The following is a 26,613-nucleotide window of genomic DNA, read 5'->3' on the forward strand; positions in this document are numbered from 1 at the left end:
ATAAAATATTGATAAAAGTTGAATGATGAGTCAAATAAATTGTGTCATCTAGGTATATGTGGCCATCATTTACGAAGGACCCTCTAGGTGCCAGGCACTTTCATGGGTTATTTCATTCAAACTTTTAGGATTCACAGTAGTCTTAGACATTTGAGAGTTTTAGGTCACACAGCTTCTTAATGCCAGAATTGGAACTGAAATAAGATCTTTTATATTATTGTGAAGAAAGTTCCATTTCAGCGACTTTTCAGAGGTGCTTCAGGAATTGCAGAAGGAGTTGACTTATACAACCTTTAAACATACTGTTTTACATGATTTAAACATGAGAAAAACAATCAACATAAACTCTGATAATGGATAGGAGCACTCTTCATTATTATTGTGAAAGCAAGCTTCATTATTATTATAGCTTAAGCTGCCAGGCTAAGTTGATTTTGAGAGGGTCTCAATATAAAGCATTTTATTTCCTCCTCTCCCTGTGCATACATTTACACTTCTTATAAAGTGTGTCGTTGACTGGGAAGATTGCTTTTATCTTAAATCAGGCATGAATCCACCCACTCAAGAAAAATCATCTCAGCAAGTTCGCTGCTGCTGCACCTGTGTCCTTGGCTCATGGAAGGTCAGGGATAGTTCAGGCCTATTGGCTTGGGAGCATGTCAGGTGTCTAATAAAAGTGAAAACCTAATTTTCCTCTTTTCTGTAAGTTTTGAGTACTTTCCCCCGATTTCTAGTATTTATTCTAAGAAACAAAAGTTGAGATTAGATGTTATTTATACAAATTTACGTGATAAAATACATATCCAAGTATCTGGAAAGATTCCTGAGATTTCAAGATAAGCTCTTAAGAGCAATTTCCAGCTAATGCTCTATGTTGACAGATAATGCCTTGTGTATGGTAAGTGGAATTCTGAGATGGCCCCAAAATTCCCACACCCTTAGTGGTATGCACCCATCTAATCCCTGCCTCTTGAGTGTGATCTGGGCCTGTGAATAAGGGGGGCTATCACTTCTGTGATTGTGTCACAGTGTATGGCAACAAGGATTTTGTAGGTGTCATTAAGGTCTTTAAACTGGTGATTTGGGAGTAATCAAAAGGGAGAATATCTTGGTGGCCCTAACCTAATCAGATAGACTTTAAAAAGAAGATGAAGCATTAACGAGATGTCTTCCTGTTGGCCCTGAGAAATAGCGAACTGCCTTGTTGTGGAGAGGGGTACAGAGAAAGGCCCTAAGACCAACCTCTCAGAGCTGAGAGTGGTCCCTGGCCAACAGCTAGTGGGAAATAGAGGGAAGAGGGATCTTGGTTGTGTAATCGCAAGAAATGAATTCTGCAACAACCTGAGTGAATGTGGAAGAGGGCTCTGAATTTCAAATGAGGACCCAGCTGACTGACACCTTGATTTCACCCCTCACAGACACCCAGCTAAAAGCTGCTAGACTCTTGATCCATAGAAATTGTGGAGATAAATATATCTGTGCTGTTTAAACTCCTAGGTTTATGGTAATTTGTTATACAGCAATGGAAAACTGGCAAATACACGGTGGGAATGTATTCACATTTCCTCGACATTAAGTAAGACAACAACACACAAAAAGCACATTGAATGTGGAAACTTGCTATATTATTATAATGATCACTTATAAATCAGAGATTGAGTTTTTATGTTAATAAAAAAGCCTCATTATTCCTGCCTATTACCTTAATAAAATATACATTGACAAACCTAAGCTCAAAAAACATATTAATGTTGATACAATATCTCTTTTTCTATTTGGGCGCTGAGGCATTATCTGAACTTTTTTTCCTCCTTCTAGAACAAAAGGGTTCCATTATTTGAAAACCACTGTCTTGACTAATAGGCGCTTTTTAAAAAGACTGCATTTTGGTTGTTGTAAGAATGTAACTGTTGGCAGGGAAAGGAAAAGCAGGATTGTGCAAGGCTAATTTATATTCAGTACGTTGTTTCAAAGTGTATGTTTATCTTTAATTGTTCTCTCATTATAAAGTAATGCATAGATGTAAGAAATCCAGCCATCCTTTCAGACAGATGAGTTTTGTGCTAGTGATACTGTTTTTTGAAATCAGAATTCATTTAAGTAGTAATTTTAAAACTTTTAAATCATACAGTATTTCAAACAGATCAAAAAACTACAAAAAATGATATAACTGACACTTGTACAGCCCACCGTCTGGATGTTGATAGATGTTAACATTTTGCCTACTGTTTCGAATCACCTTTAAAAAAACTTCCAAGCATAGCTAAAACCTTACCCTGTCATTTTTTCTGCCTCTCCTTCTATTCCTTTCTGCCCAGAGGTAAGTACTAGCCTGAAACTGATATATATCATTCTCATGAATGTTTTATAGGTTTTCTACATATGTATGTGTTTGTGAATAATATCAAGAATTGTTTTATGTTTTAAAATTTAAAGCATTGATATCCTACTGTAGGTAACTTTTGCATTTAATTTTTTCACTCAGAGTAGTATTTTTTGAGATGAATTATGTATGTAATATATTTGAGATGAATTTGTGATATCCCATGACATAAAACACAGTTGATTTATCCATTTTTGTAACCAATAATCAGTTGTTTCCCCAATTTTGGTATCACAAAGAATACTATGCATGTATTTATGTGGGACTGTTTAAAAGTTTCTATAGAATAGAATGTAGAAAGTTTTTGGATTACAGGAAACATCATTCTCACCTTTACTGCTTTTCAAAGTAGTTCTACTAGCTTGCAGTCCCATCCACAAGTTACCAGCTTTTCTGTTCCCCTCACTCCAACCAGTGCTTGTTGGCATAGCCTGGCTAATGTTAGCCAACTGACTGGGGCACCATGGGACTTCTCCTGTCTTTTTTTCTTTTTTTTTTTTTAAACAGTCTCGCTCTGTCACCCAGGCTGGAGTGCAGTGGCAGGATCTTGGCTCACTGAAACCTCCGCCTCCCGGGTTCAAGGGATTCTCCTGTCTGAGCCTTCCGAGTAACTGGGATTATAGGTGCAAAGAAAGAGAAAACCCAAGCCTATGAATAGAAAAGTGGGTTATGTGCAAAGCAAACATCAGGCAGACCTCAGGATCTTGCAGTGTGAAGTCAACATAAACATACTTCCAGATTTGTATTGATTCTGAAAATATATTAATCTTTTACCTCTATTTTAAAAAGTATATGCCATGTGAATGAGAGAAAACATGAGATATCAAATTCAAGAGTGTAAGTTGTATGGTGTCAAAAAGTCGGGCAGTAACAACTGATAACTCTTAGTTCAAATAACTGTATAAAATTTACTTAACGACGCCAAAAGCAAATCTCATCTTTATATATAAAGAAGAAGATACAAACTACAGAAGATATTTAATTAAAATGTTAGTGGAAAACTTAAAATTATACTATGAAACCCAGGAATAAAATTTTTTATGATAGAAAAAATGGTTTTTAAATTTAACAATTTTTTTTAAATTTTTTGATACTGAGTTTCACTCTCGTAGCCCAGGCTGGAGTGCAGTGGCATGATCTCGGCTCACTGCAACCTCCGCCTCCCAGATTCAAGCTATTCTTCTGGCTCAGCCTCCTGAGTAGCTGGGACTACGGGCGCCCACCACCATGCCCTGCTTATTTTTGTATTTTTGGTAGAGATGGGGTTTCACCATGTTAGACAGGCTGGTCTCGAACTCCTGACCTCAGGTGACCCCCTCGGCCTTCCAAAGTGCTGGGATTACAGGCATGAGCCACCACACCCTGCCTACGTGTCTTTAATTTGCAATTCTCAACTGTGGAGGCTGAGTTATTTTTCTGTGTTTACTATCCAGTCAGTTTTCACTTCTATAAACTGCCTATACATTCTTTGTCCAATAATGGGTTTGGAGTGTTTCATTGTCATGGATTTACAGGAGTTGTTTGTATGTTGTGGAAACAAATTCTGTTTCCTAAGTTTCCACCCAGTCCATAGGTGTTTTAACTTTTCTATTGTGTCTTTTGTCAAACAGAGGTTTGTAAGACCATTTTAGTCTATCAGATTTGTCCTTTTTTTCCCCTTTGTTACCTGGGGTTTTTGCATTTTGTTTAAAAGCTTTCTCTGTATATTTTAAAGAGATACTCTTGTGTTTTCTTTCAAAAGTTAGAAAGTTTTGATTTTCGTATAGGTCATCAATCTATTTTGAAAGTGTGTGTAGGGCGGTATTATATGGAGATCTAATTTTATCTTTTTATGGAGACAGCCAGTTGTCTTACCACTGTTTATTGCATTATTCATTGTCTATCTCCCACTTCCATGATTTGCATTGTCACTTCTGTCATTTGTCAAGGTTTTGTGAATATAGGGGTCTCTGTGGCTCTCGATTTTGTTCCATTACTATATACAGCTTTGATAGCTTCCAACTGAGTAACAAGACTAGATTTCTAGTAGAATGAATCTCTGTGCCTTTTCTTCCTCTTTCTCTTCTCTTCTTCAGTGTCATCATCTTCTTCTTGTTCTGCTTTTTCTCTTCCTCTCTTCTTACTCTTCTCCATCATCATCATCATCATCATCATCATGAAAATCACCCTGCTTCTACCTTTTACTCCTCCATATGAATTTTAGTATATGCTTGTCAAATCCCATTAAAATTTTGATTAAAATTGAATTGAATTTATGGACTAATTTTGGGGGAAATTTGCTTTCTTTAAGATATTGACTATCCCATCTATGAAAACAACATATCGTTTTATTTATTAGAAAATTCTTTAACATTTTCAGTAAAGCTTAACCCTTTTCCCCTTAAAATTTTGTATATATATTTAGTAAGATATATGCCTAGGTACCTCAGAATTTTGTATCCATCATAAATTGTACCTGTTTTAAGCACTTCCATTGTTTATAGCTATTTATGTACCTCTTGTTGAATAGTTACTGTGCATAGCAAATTCTGTTGAACTTAATTAATTTCTGCAAATACACTGAGATGTATTTATCATGTTTTAAAGATTAACAAAATTAAGTATCAGAGATTACATAATTTAAATATGATTGTATATGACCAGTGTACAGCCTGGATTTGAACTTAGTTTTATCTAAATCTTTACCTTTTTCTAAGAGCCTTTCCTTTTAAATCAGCTAATGTTTTTCTGACATATGTTATCTTGTTTAGCAGGATTTTTTTAATACTAAAAAACCAAAATCTCATTACAGAGCCTGTATGTGAAAGAGGCACTTAATTCACCCAGTATGTCTCTTAATATCAATTAATTAATTCATCTGGATAGCCACATTCATGGCAGAGAGTAAATCTATAAAATAAATGCTTTTTCTGGTCATTATCTTTGGATCAGCTCTTAAGGAAAACACCCATCCTAATTGAATTAGTGTGGCTTTCCTAATTGCTTACTGCCCTACTTATGCTTAGGCCTGTGTTGTATTAGTCCCTCCCAACAGCTCTGGAGGCAAGGCCTAGAGCATAGTGTGGGTGGTCCAGGGCCAAAGGAGAAAAGCTAATGTGGTAAGGTAAGATGAAGACAAGTTTTTAATGCTTTAAATGTTTGAAATGTTTAACTCTCTCCTCTGACACCTAGTATCCCTACTAACTCCTCCAAAAAAAGCCTTAGATTTTAACTTCACCCCTGACAAAAAAAAAAAGGGAAAATAGAATAGAGAGAAAAAATCTCGAATACAATGCAAGGGCAATTTCTCAGGTGTGTGCTGCTGGCTTGTTTGCTTCCAGCTCTCAGTCCAGATCCCATTTGTCTGGAGTTTCTTTCTGGCATCCTCTCTCCATCTCATACTAGGCCCTTCCTCTTAGGGCTGCAGCAGGTGCATTTCTGGGAATGGTCCTGGACAGCTTTTTGAGCCTCAGAGCACAGTAGTTATAGATGCCTGGGCTGTTTATAACTTTGCTTCAGTGTTGAGGCTACCTGGTGCTGTGGCGTCAGTGAACAGCTGATGGCAGATGGTTCATTTCTGTGCAGGACGTGTTGCAGACGTGTGGATTGGTAGTGGAAACTGAGCAAATATATCTCAACTCTCTCTTTTAAAAAATGCTTAATAATAAGTGTGCTCATAGTAGGTATGAAATAAGCATCCACTGGTTGACTGAAGGTTATAGAATAGGGAAGGAAAGGAAGAATGGTTTGAAATGTATTTGCATTGTGAGAGGGGGGAGGGGATTGTTACCAGTGAACTTCAGTTTATAGATATTTTCACTATTGTTCCAGACTCTGTTATAATATTCATTCCATTCATTCAAAAAGCATTTGTTGAACACATTTGATATACCAGGCACCATTCTAGGCACTGGTGATGAACAAAACATGGAGATACCCATTCTTCTTGGGCATTTGTTCTTTCGGGTGCGGAAACTGACAGGAAAGGTTTAGAAAAAGAACAAGGCAATTAATTTTAGATTGAGATAAGTGCTATGAGGAAAATAGAGTAGGAGAGCCCCCAAAAAAGACATGGGGGCAGAGTGTGGTGGGTATTGCTCCTTTGGTTTAGTCTGCTGGCTTGGCCATAGAATATAGGTTCAAGAATGACCCAGAAATGTGACTTGCCTGAGTTCATGTTTATAAACAACCAGATTTCAAAAAATAAGACTACATGTGGGTGGACATGGTTTCCAGAACTGAGGGCTTAAGGCCCTTCATCCTCCAACCATATGAGTGTTGAGGAACAAACTTATACACTAAGGCAGTCATTCTGCCATGAAGATTTGTGCTAACCAAGGTTAATGTTTGGGTTCTCCATCTTTGCAGTGTGGTTGTGCCAGCTTGGGGCAATCTGCCTCATTCTGCAAGGTCCTGGTTGTCCATCTGTAGGCCTTGGCCAAGATTGCTTTAAGGCATCAGGGAAGGTCTTTTTAAAGAGGTGGCACAAGGCGGGGTATGGTGGCTCATGCCTGTAATCCCAGCACTTTGGGAGGATGAGGTGGGCAGATCACCTGAGGTGGAGAGTTCGAGACCAGCCTGACCAACATGGAGAAACCCTGTCTCTATTAATAATACAAAAATTAGCTGGGTGTGGTGGTGCATGCCTGTAATTCCAGCTACTTGGGAGGCTGAGGCAGGAGAATCGCTTGAACTCAGGAGGCAGAGGTTGCAGTGAGCTGAGATCATGCCGTTGCACTCCAGCCTGGGGAACAAGAGCACAACTCCGTCTCAAAAAAAAAAGAGGTGACACACTTTGGGAAGCCAAGGCTGGCAGATCACCTGAGGTTAGGAGTTTGAGACCCACCTGGCCAACATGGTGAAACCCTGTCTCTACTAAAAATACAAAAATGAGTCGTGTGCGGTGGTGTGCACCTGTAATCCGAGCTACCCAGGAGGCTGAGGCAGAAGAATTACTTGGCCCCAGGAGGTGGAGATTTCCATGAGCTGAGATCACACCACTGCACTCCAGCCTGGGCAACAGAGCGAGACACTGTCTCAAACAAACAATCAAACAAAGAGATGACATTTGAGCCAAGACTGGAGGATAACAGGGAGCCAGACCCTAACATTCCAGGAAAAGGAACAGCTAGCACAAAAGTCCTGCAGCATGAAAGAGCTTGGTGTGTTAGAGAACAAAAGGGAACAGGATAGTGAGCTGGGAGTGAGAGGAGGTACCAGATAAATTGTAGATGTTGACTAGGGCTGCATCACAGTGTCTTCTAAACTATAGTAGGAATTTGGATGTCCTTCCAAGTACAATGAAAAGCTATTTTATCCTGGGGTTCATGAACTTGTGTAGGAGAAGCATTACAATCGTATAAAAATGTAAACTTTTCATAGCTTGAATCACAAATGTCAGCAACACGCCATGATAGGATAAGCAGTATCTGCACCTTTATTACCAATAGAAATTAAAGATACATCCATTTATTACTGTTATCACAGTTATCTCTAAATATCATTTATCATCTTATGCCTAATTAGAAATCATGGTAGTTATTAGACCTTACAATAGATCTTGTTATTTAATGCTTTAATACAGGGGTCAGCAACTATAGCCTGTGGACCATGTCCAAGCTGCCACCTGTTTTTGTACATAAAACTTACTGGAACACAGCCATACCCATTTATTTACATTTAACAGTTGCAGCAGAGATGTTCTAGCCTGCAATGCTTAAAATGCCTACTGTCTGGCTGGAAAAAGATTGCTGATACGTGCATTGATAAAGCAGCATATATATTATTATGATACAATTTTTTTTTTTTTTTTTTTTTTGGGAAGGAGTCTCACTCTGTCACTCACACTGGAGTGCAGTGGCGTGATCTTGGCTTACTGCAACCTCCGCCTCCCGAGTTCAAGCAATCCTTCTGTCTCAGCCTCTCGAATAGCTGGGACTATAGGCACATGCCACCACGCCTGGCTAATTTTTGTATTTTTAGTACAGATGAGATTTCACCATATTGGCCAGGCTGCTGTCAAACTCCTGACCTCGTGATCCACCCGCCTCCACCTCCCAAAGTGCTGGGATTACAGGCATGAGCCACCGCGCCTGGCCTATGATACAATTTTAAAAATATTTGGATAACTGTTTGGTTTCTTTGCAAGCTTATTTATTTTATTTTATGCATTTAAAAACATTATTCTGAAAAGAAGATCCATAGGCTTCACCAGAGTTCTCTAAGACATCCATGACTAGGAAAAAAAGAGAAAGAAAAAGAATTCCTGTATTTCACGGTCTTAGGCTGGAGATCCAAATGGGTGGACTTGTATTTTTTTCCTCTGCCTGAGATTCTCTCCCTTCTCTCCCTCCTTCTTTGGCAGATTTTCCATTTCTTTTGGAGTGTGGTACTGAAGCGGTCTCCTTTTTATGAATAACATATTGGATCCTACACATTTACTGAATGAGCCAAGCAGAGGCTTTATTAGCACTGTTCAAAGTAATGCCCATAATAACCCTGTGTAGTATGGATCTGACCATCTTCATGTAGCACTGTGGAAAGGGAGGCCCCAAGACATTGTCTTGTCCATCATTCATTTATCCTGTATTCACTGAGCACCTATTGTGTGCCAGGGGCTGTGCCAAACTCCCAGGTGACAGAGCTGTTAGGGTGAAGCCAAGTTTTGGATCAGGCTCATCTGACACTAGTGTCTGGGTGGCTCATGCCACAGCAGGTTATGTTCAGGATGCCACATGACACCCTGATGCCTCAGCTTGGCCACTGCTCCATCCCTCGTGTTTCCAACCACATTGTGCCTTGGCTGTCAGCTGTAAAGGGTTTTATCTCATCCTCTCTCCACAGACCACTATTTGCATTGTTTTGCCTAGAACAGGCCATGGAGTCAGTATTTTCCCAGCTGTAGTAGCATCTTCGGTGATCCCTGCTCATGCCACTGGAATGGCCCTTTAAAAATGTATTATTTATTTATTTATTTATTTTGCAAGCACGAGTTTCTTTCCTGTAAGTGCAACTCTTTTTTCTTGTCTCTGTAGCACTTTGTGGCTTTCTGAGACCACAGGCTCTAACTTGCCCATTGCAACCCATGTTTAAGCATTTGCACATGGCATTTGATTGAGGGCTAAGTTAAAACTGCTGGCAATGGGAGGGGCTGGCAGTCAGGTCTCTTATCTCAAGTGGATGGAAAAATAAGACTGTTCAACGTGGTTCGCTCAACTCATACAGGTCCCTTCTGTCCAAAACCAGGGAGATTGCTTCTCCCTTGGAAACACAGGCACTCCTCATTGGCTGGGTCAGGCTAATACCCACACTATTAGGCATTTTCCCTGCTTTTTTCCCCTTCTTTTCCATGTTGCAAGTGATGTTAATGTACATGGGATTATCCAACTGGTCACCAGTACTTTCTCAGTGCATGAACACACATCATATTCTACATGTTTGGTGCAGTTTTGCTATTTTGCATCCTGCTTTTGTCACCACAATGCAGTGTCCCAGGGTCCCATATTACTGAACATTCTTTCATAGCAGCACTTCGATGGCTACATGGTATATCTTTGGCCTGCCTTACCATAATTTACTTCAGGTTTTCTTTGTGTTAGGGGACATTTGCAAGACTTTGTGTATCAGCCAGCATCTAATCAGGATACAGAAACCATACTGTTATTTAAACAGGGGATATTCCAGTGTAAATCATTGACAGCTAGTAGAAGCTGGTTAGTTGTGAGTAAAAGAGAATTTCTATGGGTCCAGAAGAAGCAGTTGCAGAAAAGAAACTATGGCCTCCAGTTTGAGGAAGAGTGGGCAATTGAGGAATTAAAGACCAAGAGCGGGCATTGCTCATCCCCCAGGGTTCTTCAAAGAGGGCATGAACACCCCAGGGACGTCACGACCCACGGGTGGTACAGAGACTTGTCAGAGGAAAGCAGCTGGCTGTGTGGCACTATAGATGTGTCTCTGTTGTCAGAAGCTTGGGTAGGCAGAGCTGCTTTGAAGCAGTCCCTGTAGGGAGAGCAGAGCCCGGGTGCAGGATGCTTGAGGACTTGCCCATGGAATAGTAATGGTGGATCCCAAAGGGAATGTGCTTTCCCCAGGCAGAATCACTCCAGTGCCCTCTATTGGTGAAGTGTCACATTGCCGCAACTGGCAACCTGTCAGAAAGCAGGGCCAAGAATGGTTTTGAGTTGAGAGACAATAAATGAATAACTGGAATATTTGGGCTTGCTTTTAGCCTTTTTTTCTGTAAACAGTGTTGTAGCAAACATCTTTCATAAAATGTTTATTGCATCTGTGATGTGTTGGTAGGATAAATTCATAGAATTTGAACATTTCGAAGGCCTTAGTCATATGTTACAAAATCATCCTGTTGACTCTAGTGGGTGCTGTGTATGGGAGCAAAGGCATATAGCCTTGTTTTAGAACTTGTTCCTCCTTTACCTTTCGAATCTTGGCTTTGTCTGCTGGGTTGTTAACTCTTAGGCTGAGAGATGCTCAGAGCCGGCGTTGCCAAGGTTGGAGCCTGCAGTCTGATGTAATAAGGGCCAAGCTCTGCCGTGGAGGGAGGGAGTAGTGTGTTGCTGAAGTCCTCCCTCACCTTGCTCAGTCTACTGAACGCATTCCCCTCCCATTTCATTAGCTGCTTCAACAAATTCATTTCCCTAAAACATCCCCTTCATCCTATCAGTAGTCTCTCTCAAAAGCTGTAAATGTTTCCTCTTTGTTTATGGCAGTGCAAATGAAAGAGAAGAGGAGAGAACTGACCAATGGCCCTGGGTCCCTTGCCTCCATTCTGTTGATGAGGGACTGAAGCAAAATGACATGCCCAAGGTCACATGGGAAGTGAGCTGGTCAGGCCCAACCAGGGCTTCCTTCCTCCCAGTCCTCTGGTTCTTGCAGTTGCCAGACCACTGTGGCTCCATCACCGTAACTCCTCGTTGTTCTCCCAGCGCAGCACCTGTCCCGCGAGAGGTTTTATTAATGCGTATCACACTCCTCTAGTGCTCACACTATGCCCTTGCTGGGGCTGCCCCACTGTCTGAAATGCCAAGATGGCCCCCCTCAGCTGCTGTGCTCAAGGGGACTGCCTATACCTAACTTCAAGGCCAAGTCCAAGATTCACATCTACATAATTATATTCCATTACTGTTTAACAGATTAGAGTCAGTAATTCTTATCCTACAGTATTAGAGATGTGGACATGAACTGGGTTCTACCCTGAGCTTTTGGTCCCAGCCTGGACACTAGGCAAAAGTAGGTATGTGCTGTCTTCTATCATGTGAAATTGACTAAGGAAGCAAGCAACTTCATGTCTTTGAACAAGGGTCTGCTTTTTTGTTTGTTTGTTTGTTTGTTTTGCAATCATGGACATCTGATAGTGCATGTTCCTTTAAAGCGAGTTTGTCCTCTCCAGAAAAGCATGTTGTTCTTTCTTTCTATCTTCCACAAGTCCTTGGTTAAAACCCTGAAGGGGACAGGCAGTCTCCTTCTGTCCTTTCCCTCAGGCTTGCCATGTCCTGACAGATTCCCTTGGCTCCTGGAAGCTGTCTACCCACCTCTGTCTGCTCCTTCTGACCCAGATCTTATTACAGATATAGAGAGAGCAAACCATTTATTGCAGAACAGGCCCTTCACCTTCATGTTCTGTGTTTACAGACCACAAATAGGTAGTTAATAGATATCTCTTAATACTTGTCTTGTTCTTTTTTCGGCTTTGGGAATTGAGTACAGTATATCCGGGTCCTGTGGAAAGTGAAATGATTGGAGAAAAAGACAACAGCTGAAAATGGAATTCTCACTTAGGAGCATGAATAAGGAGTAGAAAAGAAGTCAAACCACAAATTCTTCAAATTAATGGGTGGGAACGAAGTGCTACCACTCTAATGGGGTGGCGGGGTTGCCGTTTCTGATGGTGAGCAGCCCCTGGAAGGCTGGAGCCTCAGTTGTGGGGAATGGGCATTTACAGCAGCTGACCACTTTTTCTTCCTTATGCTTCTTCCTCATCCCCAACTCTTTGCCTTTTTTCCTGTGTGTTTTGTTTTGTTTTTTTTTGGCGGGGGGTGGGTGATGTCTGGATTTTATTTTAGGGTGTTTCTGACATGCCTCCTTAACGATCAGATCCATAGTCCTGTCTGGAGACATAGCTCTGTAACTTAGCAACCAGCGTATCATATATTGCCCTCAGTTGTTTCATTAGCCTGAAGATGTGAACAGCAAAAAAATGGACACACAGTGGACAAAAGCGATCAGGCTTGCATGCAGAAACAGTGTCTGTGATGATTAAGAAATAGACCTGAACAACTGCATTATTTTACAGTAACATATCCAAAGTAAGGGCCTCCTCACATCTGGAGGAAGAGGTAGATACAGACAAGGATGGAGAGGGAGTGAGAAGAGATGGAGCCAGGGAAGATGCTGGAGCTTCCTGCCCTCCACAGGGCCTGAATGCAGGGGATCGGAAGCCTTCCTCCCTGTGGACCTCCTGTTGCCCTTGCTAAAAGACAGGAAGGAGAATAGAATTGGGATTTTTCAGTAGGCAAAATTCTTAATTTATCTGACTAAGTAGAAAGTTGGCATACTGAGAAAAACAGATTTCAGAGGGAAACATATGACAACAATGACATTTTTCTGTGCCATCTTATTACCCAATCTGCATAGAGGCTGAGTCGATGAACTAGTAAAGACACAAAGACATCCTATCGAGATGCCTGTGAATGGCAGGGGCTGGTACAGTCTGGAACTGCTGGGTATTGGTAAATATGACAGCAGGGCTTTGGCTGACTTTCACTGGGCCACTTGTCATTCTCCTCATACATTGTGTTCAGTCAGGACATTTCCCTGTAGAAATGTTCTTTCTGCTGGTTTTCTCATTTTTGAGAAGCTGGCATGAGTTTTGTTTGCTTCAAACTTTATTATTTATTACCTCAAAATTCAGAATATTTATTCCAAATGTCATGTGTAGTCTTAACGAAAGTTTAGACTGTGATGATTCTGAACTTCATTTTGCATCAGAGTTACTTGGGATCATAGTGAAAATGCAGCAAACCAGGCCCCTGATTCATGGGCTGTGGAGGGGAATCCCCAGAAATCTGCATCCTAACACTCACCCATGGTGATTCTAAAACAGATGGTCTGAAGATCATAGGAGAAATGAAGGATTAAAGACTCATTTTCCAGAGAGGGCATGTGGCAATTTCTTGGCACTGTGAGTTGATAGATACATTCTTTGCTTTCATGGAATCCCTTTCCCTGTTTGTGGGGGGTATTGCCTCATTGTTTTTTTCTTCTTCACACACTATTTATTTCCCATAAGTTATTGGGGTACAGGTGGTATTTGGTTACATGAGTAAGTTCTTTAGTGGTGATTTGTGAGATTTCGGTACACCTATCACCCGAGCAGTATGCACTGCACCATGTTTGTAATCTTTTATCCCTCGCCCCCCTCCCGCTCTTCCCCCCAAGTCCCCACAGTCCATTGTATCATTCTTACGCCTTTGTGTCCTCATAGCTTTGCTCCCATATATCAGTGAGGACATATGACGTTTGGTTTTTCATTCCTAATTTACTTCACTTAGAATAATAGTCTCCAGTCTCATCTAGGTTGCTGAAAATGCTGTTAACTCCTTTTTATGGCTGTGTAGTATTCCATCTCATATATAGATGTGTATGTGTGTGTGTATATGTGTGTGTGTATATATGTGTGTGTATATATATGTGTGTGTGTGTATATGTGTGTGTGTATGTATGTATATACACCACAGTTTCTTTATCTACTTGTTGATTGATGGGCATTTGGGTTGGTTCCACAATTTTGCTATTGTGAATTGTGCTGCTATAAACGTGCGTGTGCAAGTATCTGTTTTTGAATAATGACTTGTTTTCCTCTGGGTAGATACCCAGTAGTGGGATTGCTGGATCAAATGGTAGTTCTACTTCTAGTTCTTTAAGGAATCTCCACACTGTTTTCCACAGTGGTTATACTAGTTTACATTCCCACCAGAAGTGTAGAAGTGTTCCCTGTTTACCACATCCATGCCAACGTCTACTGTTTTTTAAATTTTTTTGATTATGGCCATTCTTACAGGAGTAAGGTAGTATAGCATTGTGGTTTTGATTTGCATTTCCCTGATCATTAGGGATGTTGAACATTTTTTTATATGTTTCTTGGCCATTTGTATGTCCTTTTTTGAGAATTGTCTGTTCATGTCCTTAGCTCACTTTTTGATGGGATTTTTTTTTTTTTTCTCTTACTGATCTGTTTGAGTTCGTTGTAGATTTTGGATATCAGTCCTTTTTCAAATGTATAGATTGTGAAGATTTTCTCCCACTCTGTGGGTTGTCTGTTTACTCTGCTGACTGTTCCTTTTGCTATGCAAAAAGCTCTTTAGTTTATGTCCCAGGTATTTATCTTTGTTTTCATTGCATTTGCTTTTGGCTTCTTGGTCATGAAATCCTTGTCTAAGCCAATGTCTGAAAGGGTTCTTCCAATGTTATCTTCTAGAATTTTTATAGTTTCAGGTCTTATGTTTAAGTCCTTAATTCATCTTGAGTTGATTTTTCTAAAAGGTGAGAGATGAGGATCCAGTTTCATTCTCCTACATATGGCTTGCCAATTATCCCAGCATCATTTGTTGAAAAGGGTGTCCTCTCCCCACTTTATGTTTTTGTTTGCTTTGTTGAAGATCAGTTGGTTATAAGCATTTTGGTTTATGTCTGTATTCTCTATTCTGTTCCATTGGTCTATGTGCCTATTTTTATACCACTACCATGCTGTTTTGGTGACTATGGCCTTATAGTGTAGTTTGAAATCAGGTAGTGTGATGTCTCCAGGATTATGGCTGCCTCTGTTGAGTCATGCAGGTTGTCAGGGAAGTGGGGGAAGGCCAGCAGTGACAGGCTTCATCCAGCTCCCACGCTAACTGAAGGGCCAGTCTCACTCCCACCATACAAAGTTTGGCTACAGATTTCCTTCTCTCCGTGGAGTTATACCCGCTGCTCCACTGGCCACCCTCCCGTTGGATCCCTGTGGTGCCAGGCGGTAATGGCCTGCTAGGCGACTTAGCGAGCTCCCAGGACCTTTCTGCTGCTTCCTCTACCTTGTATTTCTCTCGGTTCTCTAAGTTGGCTGAGCTCCAGGTAAGGTTGGAAACTTCTCCCACAAACAGACCTTCAGCTTCTCTAGTGGGGGTGTTTTCAGAGAGGAGGGTCTCCCTTTTCTACTTCCACAGTTGGGGCACTCACAGTATTTGGAGTGTCTCCCGGGTATTGCGGGAGCCAGTCTGCTTCCTTCAGAGGGTCTGTGGGTCCTCTCGGGATTGCTGGTTTGCCATTGCAGTCTATCTGGAGCTAAAATCCACAATGCGAACTTCTGCACGCTGCACTATCTGGAGCTGCAATCTAGTCCTGCCTCTCGTCCGCCATGATGATCCCCTTCCCATTTGCCACTTTAAAGCCTTAGAGCCAAGTCTCCCCATTCAGTTGCAATGCCCCAGTGAGGTAGTAGCCCTCACATACTTTTTTTTTTTCTCTTGAGACAGAGTTTCACTCTTGCTGCCCGGGCTGGAGTGCAGTGGTGCGATCTCGACTCACTGCAACTTCCACCTTCCATCCAGTTTCAAGCGATTCTCCTGCCTCAGCCTCCTGAGTAGCTGGGATTACAAGTGCCCGTCACTGCGCCCGGCTAATTTTTTTGTATTTTTATTAGAGACTGGGTTTCACCATGTTGCCCAGGCTGCTTTCGAACTCCTGACCTCGTGACCCACCTGCCTTGGCCTCCCAAAGTGCTGGGATTGCAGGCTTGAGCCACCGCGCCTGGCCCTTCACACACTTTCATATGTCATTTGATGCGGTTTCTTTGGCCTGAGAAAAGTGACCTTGCCTCAGTTGAATGTTGCTTGGGTTGACCCTGTCAAAAGATGGCTCCCAAGTGTCACCCATACCACTTGCTGATAAGACAGAGATGACCTTGTTGCTCACCTTGTTGAGGGAGAACATCAGCATGCAACGCTTTGTCAGTGTCTCAGGCAGAGGTGAATTCGTCAGGACTCCACTAGAGATGCAGCACCAGTAGGAGATGTACTGGAACTGATTGCAAGGAATTACCTCGTGAGATTATGGGAGCTGGTTAGGAAAACACAAAATCCACAGGGCAGGCTGGAATTCTGAGACACAGACTAAATCTGCTATCTACTGTCCACAGATAGAATTTGTTCCTTCAAGGAACCCTCAGCTCTGTTTTATTGTTAGTGTTTTGTTTTTTGTTTTGTTTTGTCTTGTTTTGAAGAGACAGGGTCTTGCTTTATTGCCTACGTTGGAGTGCAGTAATGGGATCATAGATAACTGCAGCCTTGACCTTCTGGGCTCAAGCAATCATCCCACCTCAGCCTCCCAATTAGCTGGGACCACAGGCATGAGCCACTATGCCCTGCTAAACAACTCTGTTTTTAAGGCCTTTCAATTTATTGAAGCAGGCCCATTGAGATTATCTAGGATAATCTCTCTTACTTAAAGTCAAGTGATTATAGACTTTCATCACATCTACAAAATACCTTACAGCAACATGTAGATATAGTATTCGCATAACTGGAAACTGTATTCTAGTCAAGTTGACACATCAAAAAGGCCACCCAGTACCACACCACCCCCAGCCCTACCAAAATACAAAAAAAAAGGAAAAAAAAAAGGCTGTCACAGAAAGTAAAGTCAGAATTTATTGAGAATTGGAAGTTTGGTTTAGTTGGGTCTTTCAAAGCATGTATGGGTTATGATACAACAGTTCGGATTGGTGGAAATTGCAGGTTTCGAGGCAAGGGATTCAAAGAACCTTAGAGGACAAACAGTTGATGTTTTTCATTTCAGTTTCTGGGTCTTTCAGAAAGTTCCTGTAATGAGCAGTCATGCCATCTGCCAAAGCAGGACACTTCTGGAAGAATAAAGTTATGTCAGTGAAGACAGAGGAAGCATACAAAGTGCTGTTACTGCAGACATTGGAAGGTGTGCATTCTCAGTGACCAGCTGAGTGTGGGGGTGAGGTAGATGGTTTCTGTTCTCAGCCCAGAGGCTCTGGATTCCTTTCTCATGAAGCGGCCACATGACCCTTGTTCCCAAAGCCTGAGCTTTGCAATTCTCCTTCTCAGGAGAATATTTGTGGACAGATATGACTGCCATATTGCCCAGCTGGCTTCTCAAGAGAGAGATGACACGTTTGCTAACAGCAAATCAGAGCTGGAGCGCCACCCCTTACTCCTGCTCCTCCATCTTCTTAAATGGTGGAAGATCAGTCTGCCTTTCAAGTGTCCCGTCTTCCTTTTCTTCCTGCATCTCCGGCTGTAAGCGACCACACAGGACTTTTCTCTGTTCCATGAGGATGGCTTGTCCTTTCGTGCCTCAGAGCTTTGAGATGTGCTGTTTCTGCCTCTCTCCTGGGAAATCCTGCCTGTGTGCAGAGGGCCATCTTGAATGTCATCTCCTCTAAAAGCCTTTGCTGCACACCCTGTTCTTCCCCTCTCCTCGCATCACATCTATGTGCTGATGCAGCGCTGGTCACCCCCAGGTCTCTGCCATGGTACAGATATAGTTATTACACGTCAGTTTCTCTCACTGACCAATTCCCAGCAGACAGGAATTAGTCCTATTTAACTTTGTATCTGCCTTGGTGCCTCATCTGTGCCTGGCATAGAGTAGTTTAGCCATTTATTCAACAGATAGTTTTTGAGTGCCGGCATGTGCCGGGTCATAGGTGTCCACTGTTCTTGATGGGAGTGATATACACATAATAAACTATCTGCTCTCATGGAGGTGACATCTTAGGGGTGAGGGAGACAGCCAATGAACAAAAAAGATGAATAAGTAAAAGCACATAGACAGCACTTACTGATGCTTAGAGGGCTGCTCCCTCTGAAACAGACTGAGGGCTGAATAGGATAAAAAAAGTGGGTGAGAGATTCCCTGCCTCCAATACAAAGCATGCTTGTGAGACAGAATTCCTCCTTAGACATGCTGGTCAACTTACAGAAGAGGTATGCGTTTGCTAATATTTGTTATCCTGCTGGGTAGATGTTTCTGTCCTTGGTGTAACATAGATTGTATTATTATTTTTATTTATTATTTACGTATAGGGTCTAGCTAAAAACAAGTAAGAGTATAGCAGTGTGCTTTTATGTATTATTTTTGTGCTTAATAATAAACAGTGAACTCTCTCCCTTTCTCTCTCTGTCTCTCTCATTTCTTTTTAGCATTTGCAATGTGCCAGGCACCGTTTTAAGGACTTTAAATGGGTTATCTCACTTGGTCCTCAGAATAACCTTAGGAAATAGGTAATATCCTCATTTTCCATGTGAGGAAGCTGGGGACATGAGAAAGCTGGGAGCATAAGCTTTGCTTATAAGCTTTTGCTTATGCACAGCCATGCCACTTGCACCAGGTTTTCCCGCTTGGAAGTGAAATGTGTGTCCAATCTGGGTGGCCCCATCACTTTTAAGCTATGCACTGTGCCTCCTGTGTGGGATTTATGAAATCAGAACAATGACAAGCCTCTTCCTTTGTTAATGAAGTTTACATCCCAAGTTAGGCCTTTCTTACAGAGCCAAAGGTGTCATCAGCACATGGTGAAAAAGCTGTAATCCAGTTGACTTTCTGGATAGAATATGCAGTGGTCTACCATTGCCTTTGTTTCTGAGTTTGCTCTGCCTTTCTGTCAGGACCTTAAATTTTTAATGCATATTTTATTTGTTCTTCTACATATCTCCTTTTCATTTAAAGTACAAGACACTGACTTAAAATCATGGGGGAAGGAAAGGAGAGAAGATAAATGTAATTGTTGACTGAGAAGGCACAGGCAGAAGGTGCTGCTGTCTGTGGGACAGCAGGAATTGCTCCCATTCTTCAGCCAGTTCGAGTCTAGATGCAGTGCCTATGTCCGTTTCCTCTTGTTCTTATTCACCTCTAACAGTGCATTGTTTTTCCCACTTTTGGGAAGAGAACTTAGGTCTGAGGAATTAAGTAGCTTGTACTGAGTCCACTCAGCTGTTGGGAAGCAGAGCAGGAAGTGAGCCCAGCTTTATCACAGGATTTAATCATGCTTTGCTCTGAAACAAACAATCATCAAGACCCTTTCTGGAAAGCAGTCTTGCTTGGGTTCCAAAAAGGAAGCAGTGAACCTTGAAGGAGTGCCTGAGGGAGCCTAGAGGCCAATGAGGAGCTTCTCCCAGCCCTCCTCCCACCCAGCACCCAGTATGTCGCCTTGGGTGTGGTGGGGAAGCCCTGGGACTCTGGGGAGCATTCCTTAGCACTTAGGAATCCAGTCTTAATTATTTGCTGTCATGTATGTTGAGCGACTGATGAACTCTCTCCTCTGAGGGTAAATGCAAGGTCTGGGTCTTGCCTTTGTCAGGCAGACAGAGCACAGCCTTTGTTGTCAGATTACCTGGGTTTGAGTCCTCTCATCCCCTCCATGATGTTGGGCAAATAACTTATCCTCTCAGCAGCTTTGCTTTCTTATCTTTAACGTGGGCATAGAGGTGTAATGTTGGTTACATAAGCTAAGCATGAGAAACGAAAACTCCCAGCCCAGTTCCTTTCAATAAATGTTAGTTTATTGCTTTTGTTAGGAATGCCTCATCACAACTCCAAACTTCCATGATTATTAGAAAGATTATTTCTGGGCCAGGTGTGGTGGTTTACGTCTATAATCCCAACACTTTGGGAGGCCGAGATGGGCGGATCACAAGGTCAGGAGTTCGAGACCAGCTTGCCCAATATGGTGAAACCTCATCTCTACTAAAAATACAAAAATTAGCTGGGCATGGTGGTGGGCGACTATAGTCCCAGCTACTTGAGAGGCTGAGGCAGGAGAATCGCTTGAACTCGGGAGGCAGAAGTTACAGTGAGCTGAGATTGTGCCACTGCACTCCAGCCTGGGTGACAGAGTGAGACTCCTGCTGGGAAAAAAAAAAAAAAAAAACCAGAAAAAAAACCCAAAGATTGTTTCTAAACCCTCCTGGCCTTTTTATACCCCCTTCCTGTTTGGAAAATTTGGTAAGAATAAATTAGACATCTTTCCTCTTAAGAAGGGACCTGCCTTAAGCCTTACATGAACAGGTGTGCCTGACCCAAGGGTTCAGTCAGCACGTCTGCTGGCTCACTCTGAGACTTGTTCTTCATAGTCACTAATACAAAGGATTTTTCATTCTCCATCTTATTTTCTCAAGTTATTTAGAGCTTGAGCAAAGAAAGGGTATGTTATGTATTCGACTTCCTTAGAACTCTGTTGTTAGTATTTGCCATCTTCCTTTTCATTTCTCACAGAGTCATAGAATTTTAGAGTTGAAAAGAGATTTTAAAAACGACTTGAATTCATTTCCCCATCTCCTATCTCAGCCTGCCTGCCAAGAGGCATTCAGTACCATGCTTGCATGCTTCCGGTAATGACGAGCTAGCTCTCTCTAGAGGTGACCCAGTGCATCAGGGGATGCTCTACACTGGGGTGAATTGCACACATAGGGCCTGAATCTGGTGGTATTGGGTTTTTGGGCCTGCCTGTACTTGGTGTGAAATGTTCAGATCTGCTTTTCTTTGGGAGGGAATTCTGGCCTGAAGGCTGCCCCCTTTTGGGTGGTTCTTTTAGAAAATTTCATTGTCCAAAAGATCATCAGAATTGGCTGAGGAAGCAAGCAATTTTATATGTCTTTGGCATCTCATCAAGAAATTTCCTACGACCTCAGTGTGTCTACTGAGTCCTGAGCAAACTCCAGCTTGTGGCTTGATCTTAAATTATGCAAGGTAGTGATCCTGAAGGCAGATTTATTAACCCCCAACTTCAGCATACCAGGTAGGGCATGCAACCATGGTGAGTCCTGGAAAGCCTCCTCCTGGAAAGTGGGTGTGGTGTATACTCTACTGGAAGAAAATAAAACCACCAATGAAATTCTATCTTCAATGTCAAAGATGCTGTATTAATCTGTTCTTAAACTGCTATAAACAACTACCTGAGACTAGGTAATTTATAAAGAAAAGAGGGTTTAATTGACTCACAGTTCTGCATGGCTGGGGAGGCCTCAAAAAACTTACAGTCATGGTGGAAAGGTAAGCAGGCACGTCTTACATGGCAGCGGGTGAGAAAGTGTGTGAAAGAAGCAAAGGGGAAAGAGCCCCTTATAAAACCATCAGATCTCATGAGAACTCACTCACTCTCATGAGAACCGCATGGGGGAAACTGCCCCTGTGATCTGATTGCCTTCCCCCAGGTTCCTCTCTCAACACATGGGGATTATAATTGAAGATGAGAGTTTGGTGGGGACACAAAGCCAAACCACATCAGATGCTAAGTGATAGCTTCATAACACTCACTTCAAATATACTTGCCACATGGAGGCAGGCTGATTGGAGAGCTGCTTATTTATGCTATTTGTTCTTAACTTCAAGGCAACATACAAAAGAAACCAGCAAATGTTAAGAAACCAAGGTCCTTAATAACCCTTTTAAAGAAACAGCTTTACTGAGACAGATGTCACAATGATCCACCTTTTAAAGGGGGTGTTTAATGCATTCACAGTGTTGTGTGGCCATCATCAATCTAGTTCCAAAACATTTGCATCACCCCAAAAGAAAACACTGAATCCATGGAGCAGTCATTCCCATTCTTTCCCTCCCCCAGCCTTAGACAACCATTTATCCTAATGCCTGATTCTATTGATTTGCCTGTCCTGGACATTTCATGCAAATGCAATCATGTAACATGAAGCCTTTGTGTCTGGCATCTTTCACTTAGTGTAATGTTTTCAAGGTTCATCCATGTTGTAGCATGTATTGGTACTTTATTCCTTTTTTTAATTTTAAGAACAAGTTTCACTCTTGTTTTCTAGGCTGGAGTGTAGTGGTGCGATCTCAGCTCACTGCAACCTCTGCCTCCTGGGTTCAAGCAATTCTCCTGTCTCAGCCTCCTGAGTAGCTGGGATTACAGGCACCCGCCACCATGCCTAGCTAATTTTTTTTTTTTTTTTTTTTTTGTATTTTTAGTAGAGACGAGGTTTCATCATGTTGGCCAAGCTGGTCTCGAACTCCTGACCTCAGGTGATCCGCCTGCCTTGGCCTTCCAAAGTGCTGGGATTACAGGTGTGAGCCACCACGCCCAGCCTTTCATTCCTTTTTTATGACTTACTGATTTTCTTCGGAATGGATGGAACACATTTTGCTTATCCATTTATTAAGGAATGGACTTATGTATTGTTTCTACTTTTTGGCTCTTACAGATGATGTTTCTGTGAACATTAGTGCACAAATTTTTGTGTGGACACATGCTTTCAGTTCTATTGGGTAAATATGTTAAGAGTGTAATTGTAGGAGTCAGGAATTGTAGAAATGTAGGAGTCAGGTCATATGCCCCTAAAAACCTTTTAAAATTACTTTTTTTGTTTGCTATACTTGGGACCCATATTCCTTTTCTTTGGGTTTATATTCACTTCCTTTGTACTGAATATTGTCAGATAGAAAGTTAACAGCCTTTCTAGAAATAATTAAAAATTATTCAAGTGAGAATAAACTGAATGCCTGTTTTATCTGCTAGATTATATTTGCCTTTGTTCTCTTCTTTACCAAGCTTCTACTTGAAGATTTACAAAGATTTTTTATTTCTTTTCCAGAACCGCAATGAGATAAAAAATGGCACTATCCTTCGATTAACCAAATCTCCAGTAAGTCGATCTCAGCTTCTAACTTCCCAGTAAATTCTTTGCTCTGCGTTTCTGCTATATGTGAGATATTAATTTTTGAGGATGACTTTAGTGCAAAGCAAAAGGCTTCCAGAATGTCCTGACACGCAGATGCTGAATTAGGAGGATTGCCCCTCCATAGATTTCCCACTGCAGAGGAGGAAGACCTTACTCCAAGCGAAGGGCAAGCTTGTCTGACCTGTGGCCCAGGATAGCTTTGAATTCACAAATTCGTAAACTGTCTTAAAACATTATGAGTTTTTTTGTATTTTATTTAGTTCATCAGCAATCATTAGTGTATTTTATGTGTGGCCCAAGACATTCTTCTTCTTGTGGTCCAAGGAAGCCAAAAGATTGGACACCTCTGCTTTAAGGTTTGAGTTTGGAGGTCATCTTAACAACTTCCGTGTTACAACTGGGCTCACTCACCTGTACCAACTGGTTTTACCCACTTGGTCACACAGCCACCTAATGCCATCTGAGCAAATTCAGACAACAAACAAAACCAAAGTCAGTTATTTCCCTTTAAAGTCAGTGTGTGTGTGTGTGTTTGTGTGAAAGAGAGAGTTTAAGTACTTTGTAGCTTTAATGGGTTATTACGACAATTCATAAAAATAATTTAGAAATGTTGGCCACTTCACTGTTCCATTGACAGCTGATTCTACATAAAGAACGTTAGAGTCTTCTAAATTAAAGCTGCTAAACAAGATGCTACAGTATATTTAGACTATTGTAGTCGATGATGCGATGATGTCTCTTTTCTTGATCTTTCCTACTTGCTTGGAGATACTTTAGGTAGTAACATTAGCATATTTAACTATATTATTTTACAGTGCATTTCATTTTTTTCTTAAAAATCTGCCCCAAATACACCACGTGTTACTATTTTCACTCTGCATATGTGATGAAAACTGTGTCTAACTATCATTTTCAGTTTCCACTGAAGCCATGCGGTAGGCTAAAAATAAATTTAAAAATTGGGAAAAGCATCTGGCTAAAATTAAGCTGTGGGTACTTTAACTACCATAAATTCTTATTGTTGAAAATTACATTAGAGCGCCTTGGAAACTCCTAAACATTTTACCCAATAACATCCTGAACCTAAAAACAGTGATGAGCTCGGTGGAGTGAGTTGCTACAGTTGGCAGAACTGTCTTTGATGCCTGCTTTGCTACTTAATGGAAATTATAATCTTTACTCATTTTTCAGTGGCTACATGATGAGCTGAGGCATTTTTGTCTGACTTTGCATTGGTCTTCTTACTCAAGTCAGCATGAATGAATGTTAATTTGACCTTTAGACCATTGTTTTGTTTGTTTTTTGTAGTTTCTATTTATCCTGCTAAATGTAATCATCTGCTTGCTGGACAGAAAAAGTAGACCTTTCCTTTTATTTCCTTTTAGAGTCTAAAAGACAGGTTTTTAATCAAAGCCTTCTCTAAGGCAAAGAAGGAGTTAGTTTCATTTTTTTATTGCTGCGGATTCATGAACAAAATTTCCACAATCTCAGTCACTCCTTGAAAGAAGGCTAGATATTAGGGTGAAGTTTTTCAGCATCCCAAAGGAAACTTAGGATGACTTGTCATCAGGGAGAATGGAATTTGTGTTCTTGAGAGAATGATCCTCACATTCCCAGCTCAGTGAATGGAAAGATGTGAAAGCCTGTGTAAGAAGCACTGTTAAAGATGGGAGCCCACCTACAAGAGACTGGCTTACGGTTTCCAAAAAGCAGTGGTCCCCAAACCTGGATCAGCTGTGAAACTTTGAAAATGCTGATATCTGGTGCCTTAATAGAGAGGGTGGATTACAGTATTTGGGAATTGGCCCCAGGAATCTGCATTTTTAAGCAACCACGTTGTGTTGTGGCTGTGGCCACAGGGTCTAGAATTGGGAAGTTACTCTATAAGCAAGACATTTTTGATCTGTGAACTTTAAATAGGTTGTTTTTTATAATTTTGCATTTAGCTGAAAATACAGATTGCATGTACTCATTCATTTTACATACACAATAAAAATATGTTTAAAAAAAACACCTATTAAGCTACCATAAAGAAGCCAGCAGATGGTGTTATACTAGCTTTTGAAGTTCCTTCTGCCTCAGCTGAACTCTCCCTGAAGCCAGATAAGGACATCTCAACACCCACACGGATATACATACGCACGCATGTGCACACACAACACACACACACACATACACACACACACACACACTCCTGTTTTTATGTGATGTGTAGCTATGCTGAGTTTTACCTCCACTCTGTCAAAGGTGGTCTTTTTGTTGATTGATGAATTTGTTTTCTGTCTCCATTTATCACAGAACAGTCCCTTCTGGATTGTTCCTAGAGAATTAGGTCACTGATACTAGAGGATCTAAACAACCTGCACTGTTTAATTTGTAATAGGCCTTGTACATGGCAGCTGCTTCTCCACTGCATGGTACATCTTGAGACAGTCTCTCTAGTGGCCGTGTTAAACAATTGTATCTTTCTAGTGCGGTGTGTTTATCCATCTCCTGTTACCATAAAAATATAGGCCGGGTGTGGTGGCACACACCTGTAATCCCAGCACTTTAGGAAGCCAAGGCGGGTGGATCACGAGGTCAAGAGTTCAAGACCAGCCTGGCCAAGATGGGGAAACCCCGTCATTACTAAAAATACAAAAATTAGCCGGGCATGGTGTGGGCGCCTGTAATCCCAGCTACTCAGATGGCTGAGGCAGAGAATTGCTTGAACCCAGGTGTTGAGGGTTACAGTGAGCTGAGACCACTCCACTGCACTCCAGCCTGGGCGACAGAGTAATATATATATAAATATATATAGAAAGAGAGAGAGAGAGACAGCGAGTGAGTGTGTATGCACGCCAGGAACACACCCAGAGAATGTGTGCAAATGTGTGTGACCTTTGGAGCCGTCAGGGTTTGGGGAACTTCTGAGTGCAGAGCTGAATAGTGTGTCCTACCTGCCATGATCATAGTAGCTGTGGGCATGGAGTCTGAGGTCCTCTGTTGCATACAGCATATTTTAAAATCAGCTTTGGCTATTGTTCTTATCAGAAGAAGCTTGGCCTGCCAGACCGTTGTTGTTCCTTTTCTGAAATTTTTGTTTTAAGAGGTGCTTACAATGACTATATTTGTAGTCTTGAAGTGGAGAGAAACTTCTAAATAGAACACAAAACACAGAAGCCATAAAGAAAAAGATCAATAAATTTGACTACCAAAAAATTAACCCCACAAAATTTTGTGTTTGGAAAGAATTCCAGAAGTATGTATGTGTCTGTCTATCTATCTATCTATCTATCTATCTATCTATCTATCTATCTATGAAGAACTTCAGTCTCTCTTACAGATGAAATCTACAGTCCTAGATAATCAAAGTGTGAGGAAAAGGTGCTGTGGGGTCAGGATTTTGAAAATTTGAAGTAGAGTCTATTTGTGTGCCTTCTTTGGATGCAATTTAGTGATTCACCCAAGTTTAAAATACATATACCTTTGTCTTAACAGTACTGCTGCTGGGAATTTATATAATAAATAGACTCACAAAAGCATTGCAGGATG

At 41.4% G+C, this 26,613-nt stretch overlaps 1 protein-coding gene across 1 annotated transcript in view; it reads left to right on the top strand.

Annotated features, from left to right (window-relative positions):
• The window catches only part of ELMO1 (engulfment and cell motility 1), a 588,614-nt gene that overhangs the window by 153,435 nt on the left and 408,566 nt on the right, over positions 1 to 26,613 (top strand). The window contains 1 exon segment of the mRNA XM_017860159.1: positions 22,993 to 23,043. Within this exon segment, the coding sequence (XP_017715648.1) occupies positions 22,993 to 23,043 (51 nt within the window).

This window comes from Rhinopithecus bieti, unplaced genomic scaffold (assembly GCF_001698545.2).
Source record: "Rhinopithecus bieti isolate Rb0 unplaced genomic scaffold, ASM169854v2 scaffold_51732, whole genome shotgun sequence".
Taxonomy (NCBI): domain Eukaryota; kingdom Metazoa; phylum Chordata; class Mammalia; order Primates; family Cercopithecidae; genus Rhinopithecus; species Rhinopithecus bieti.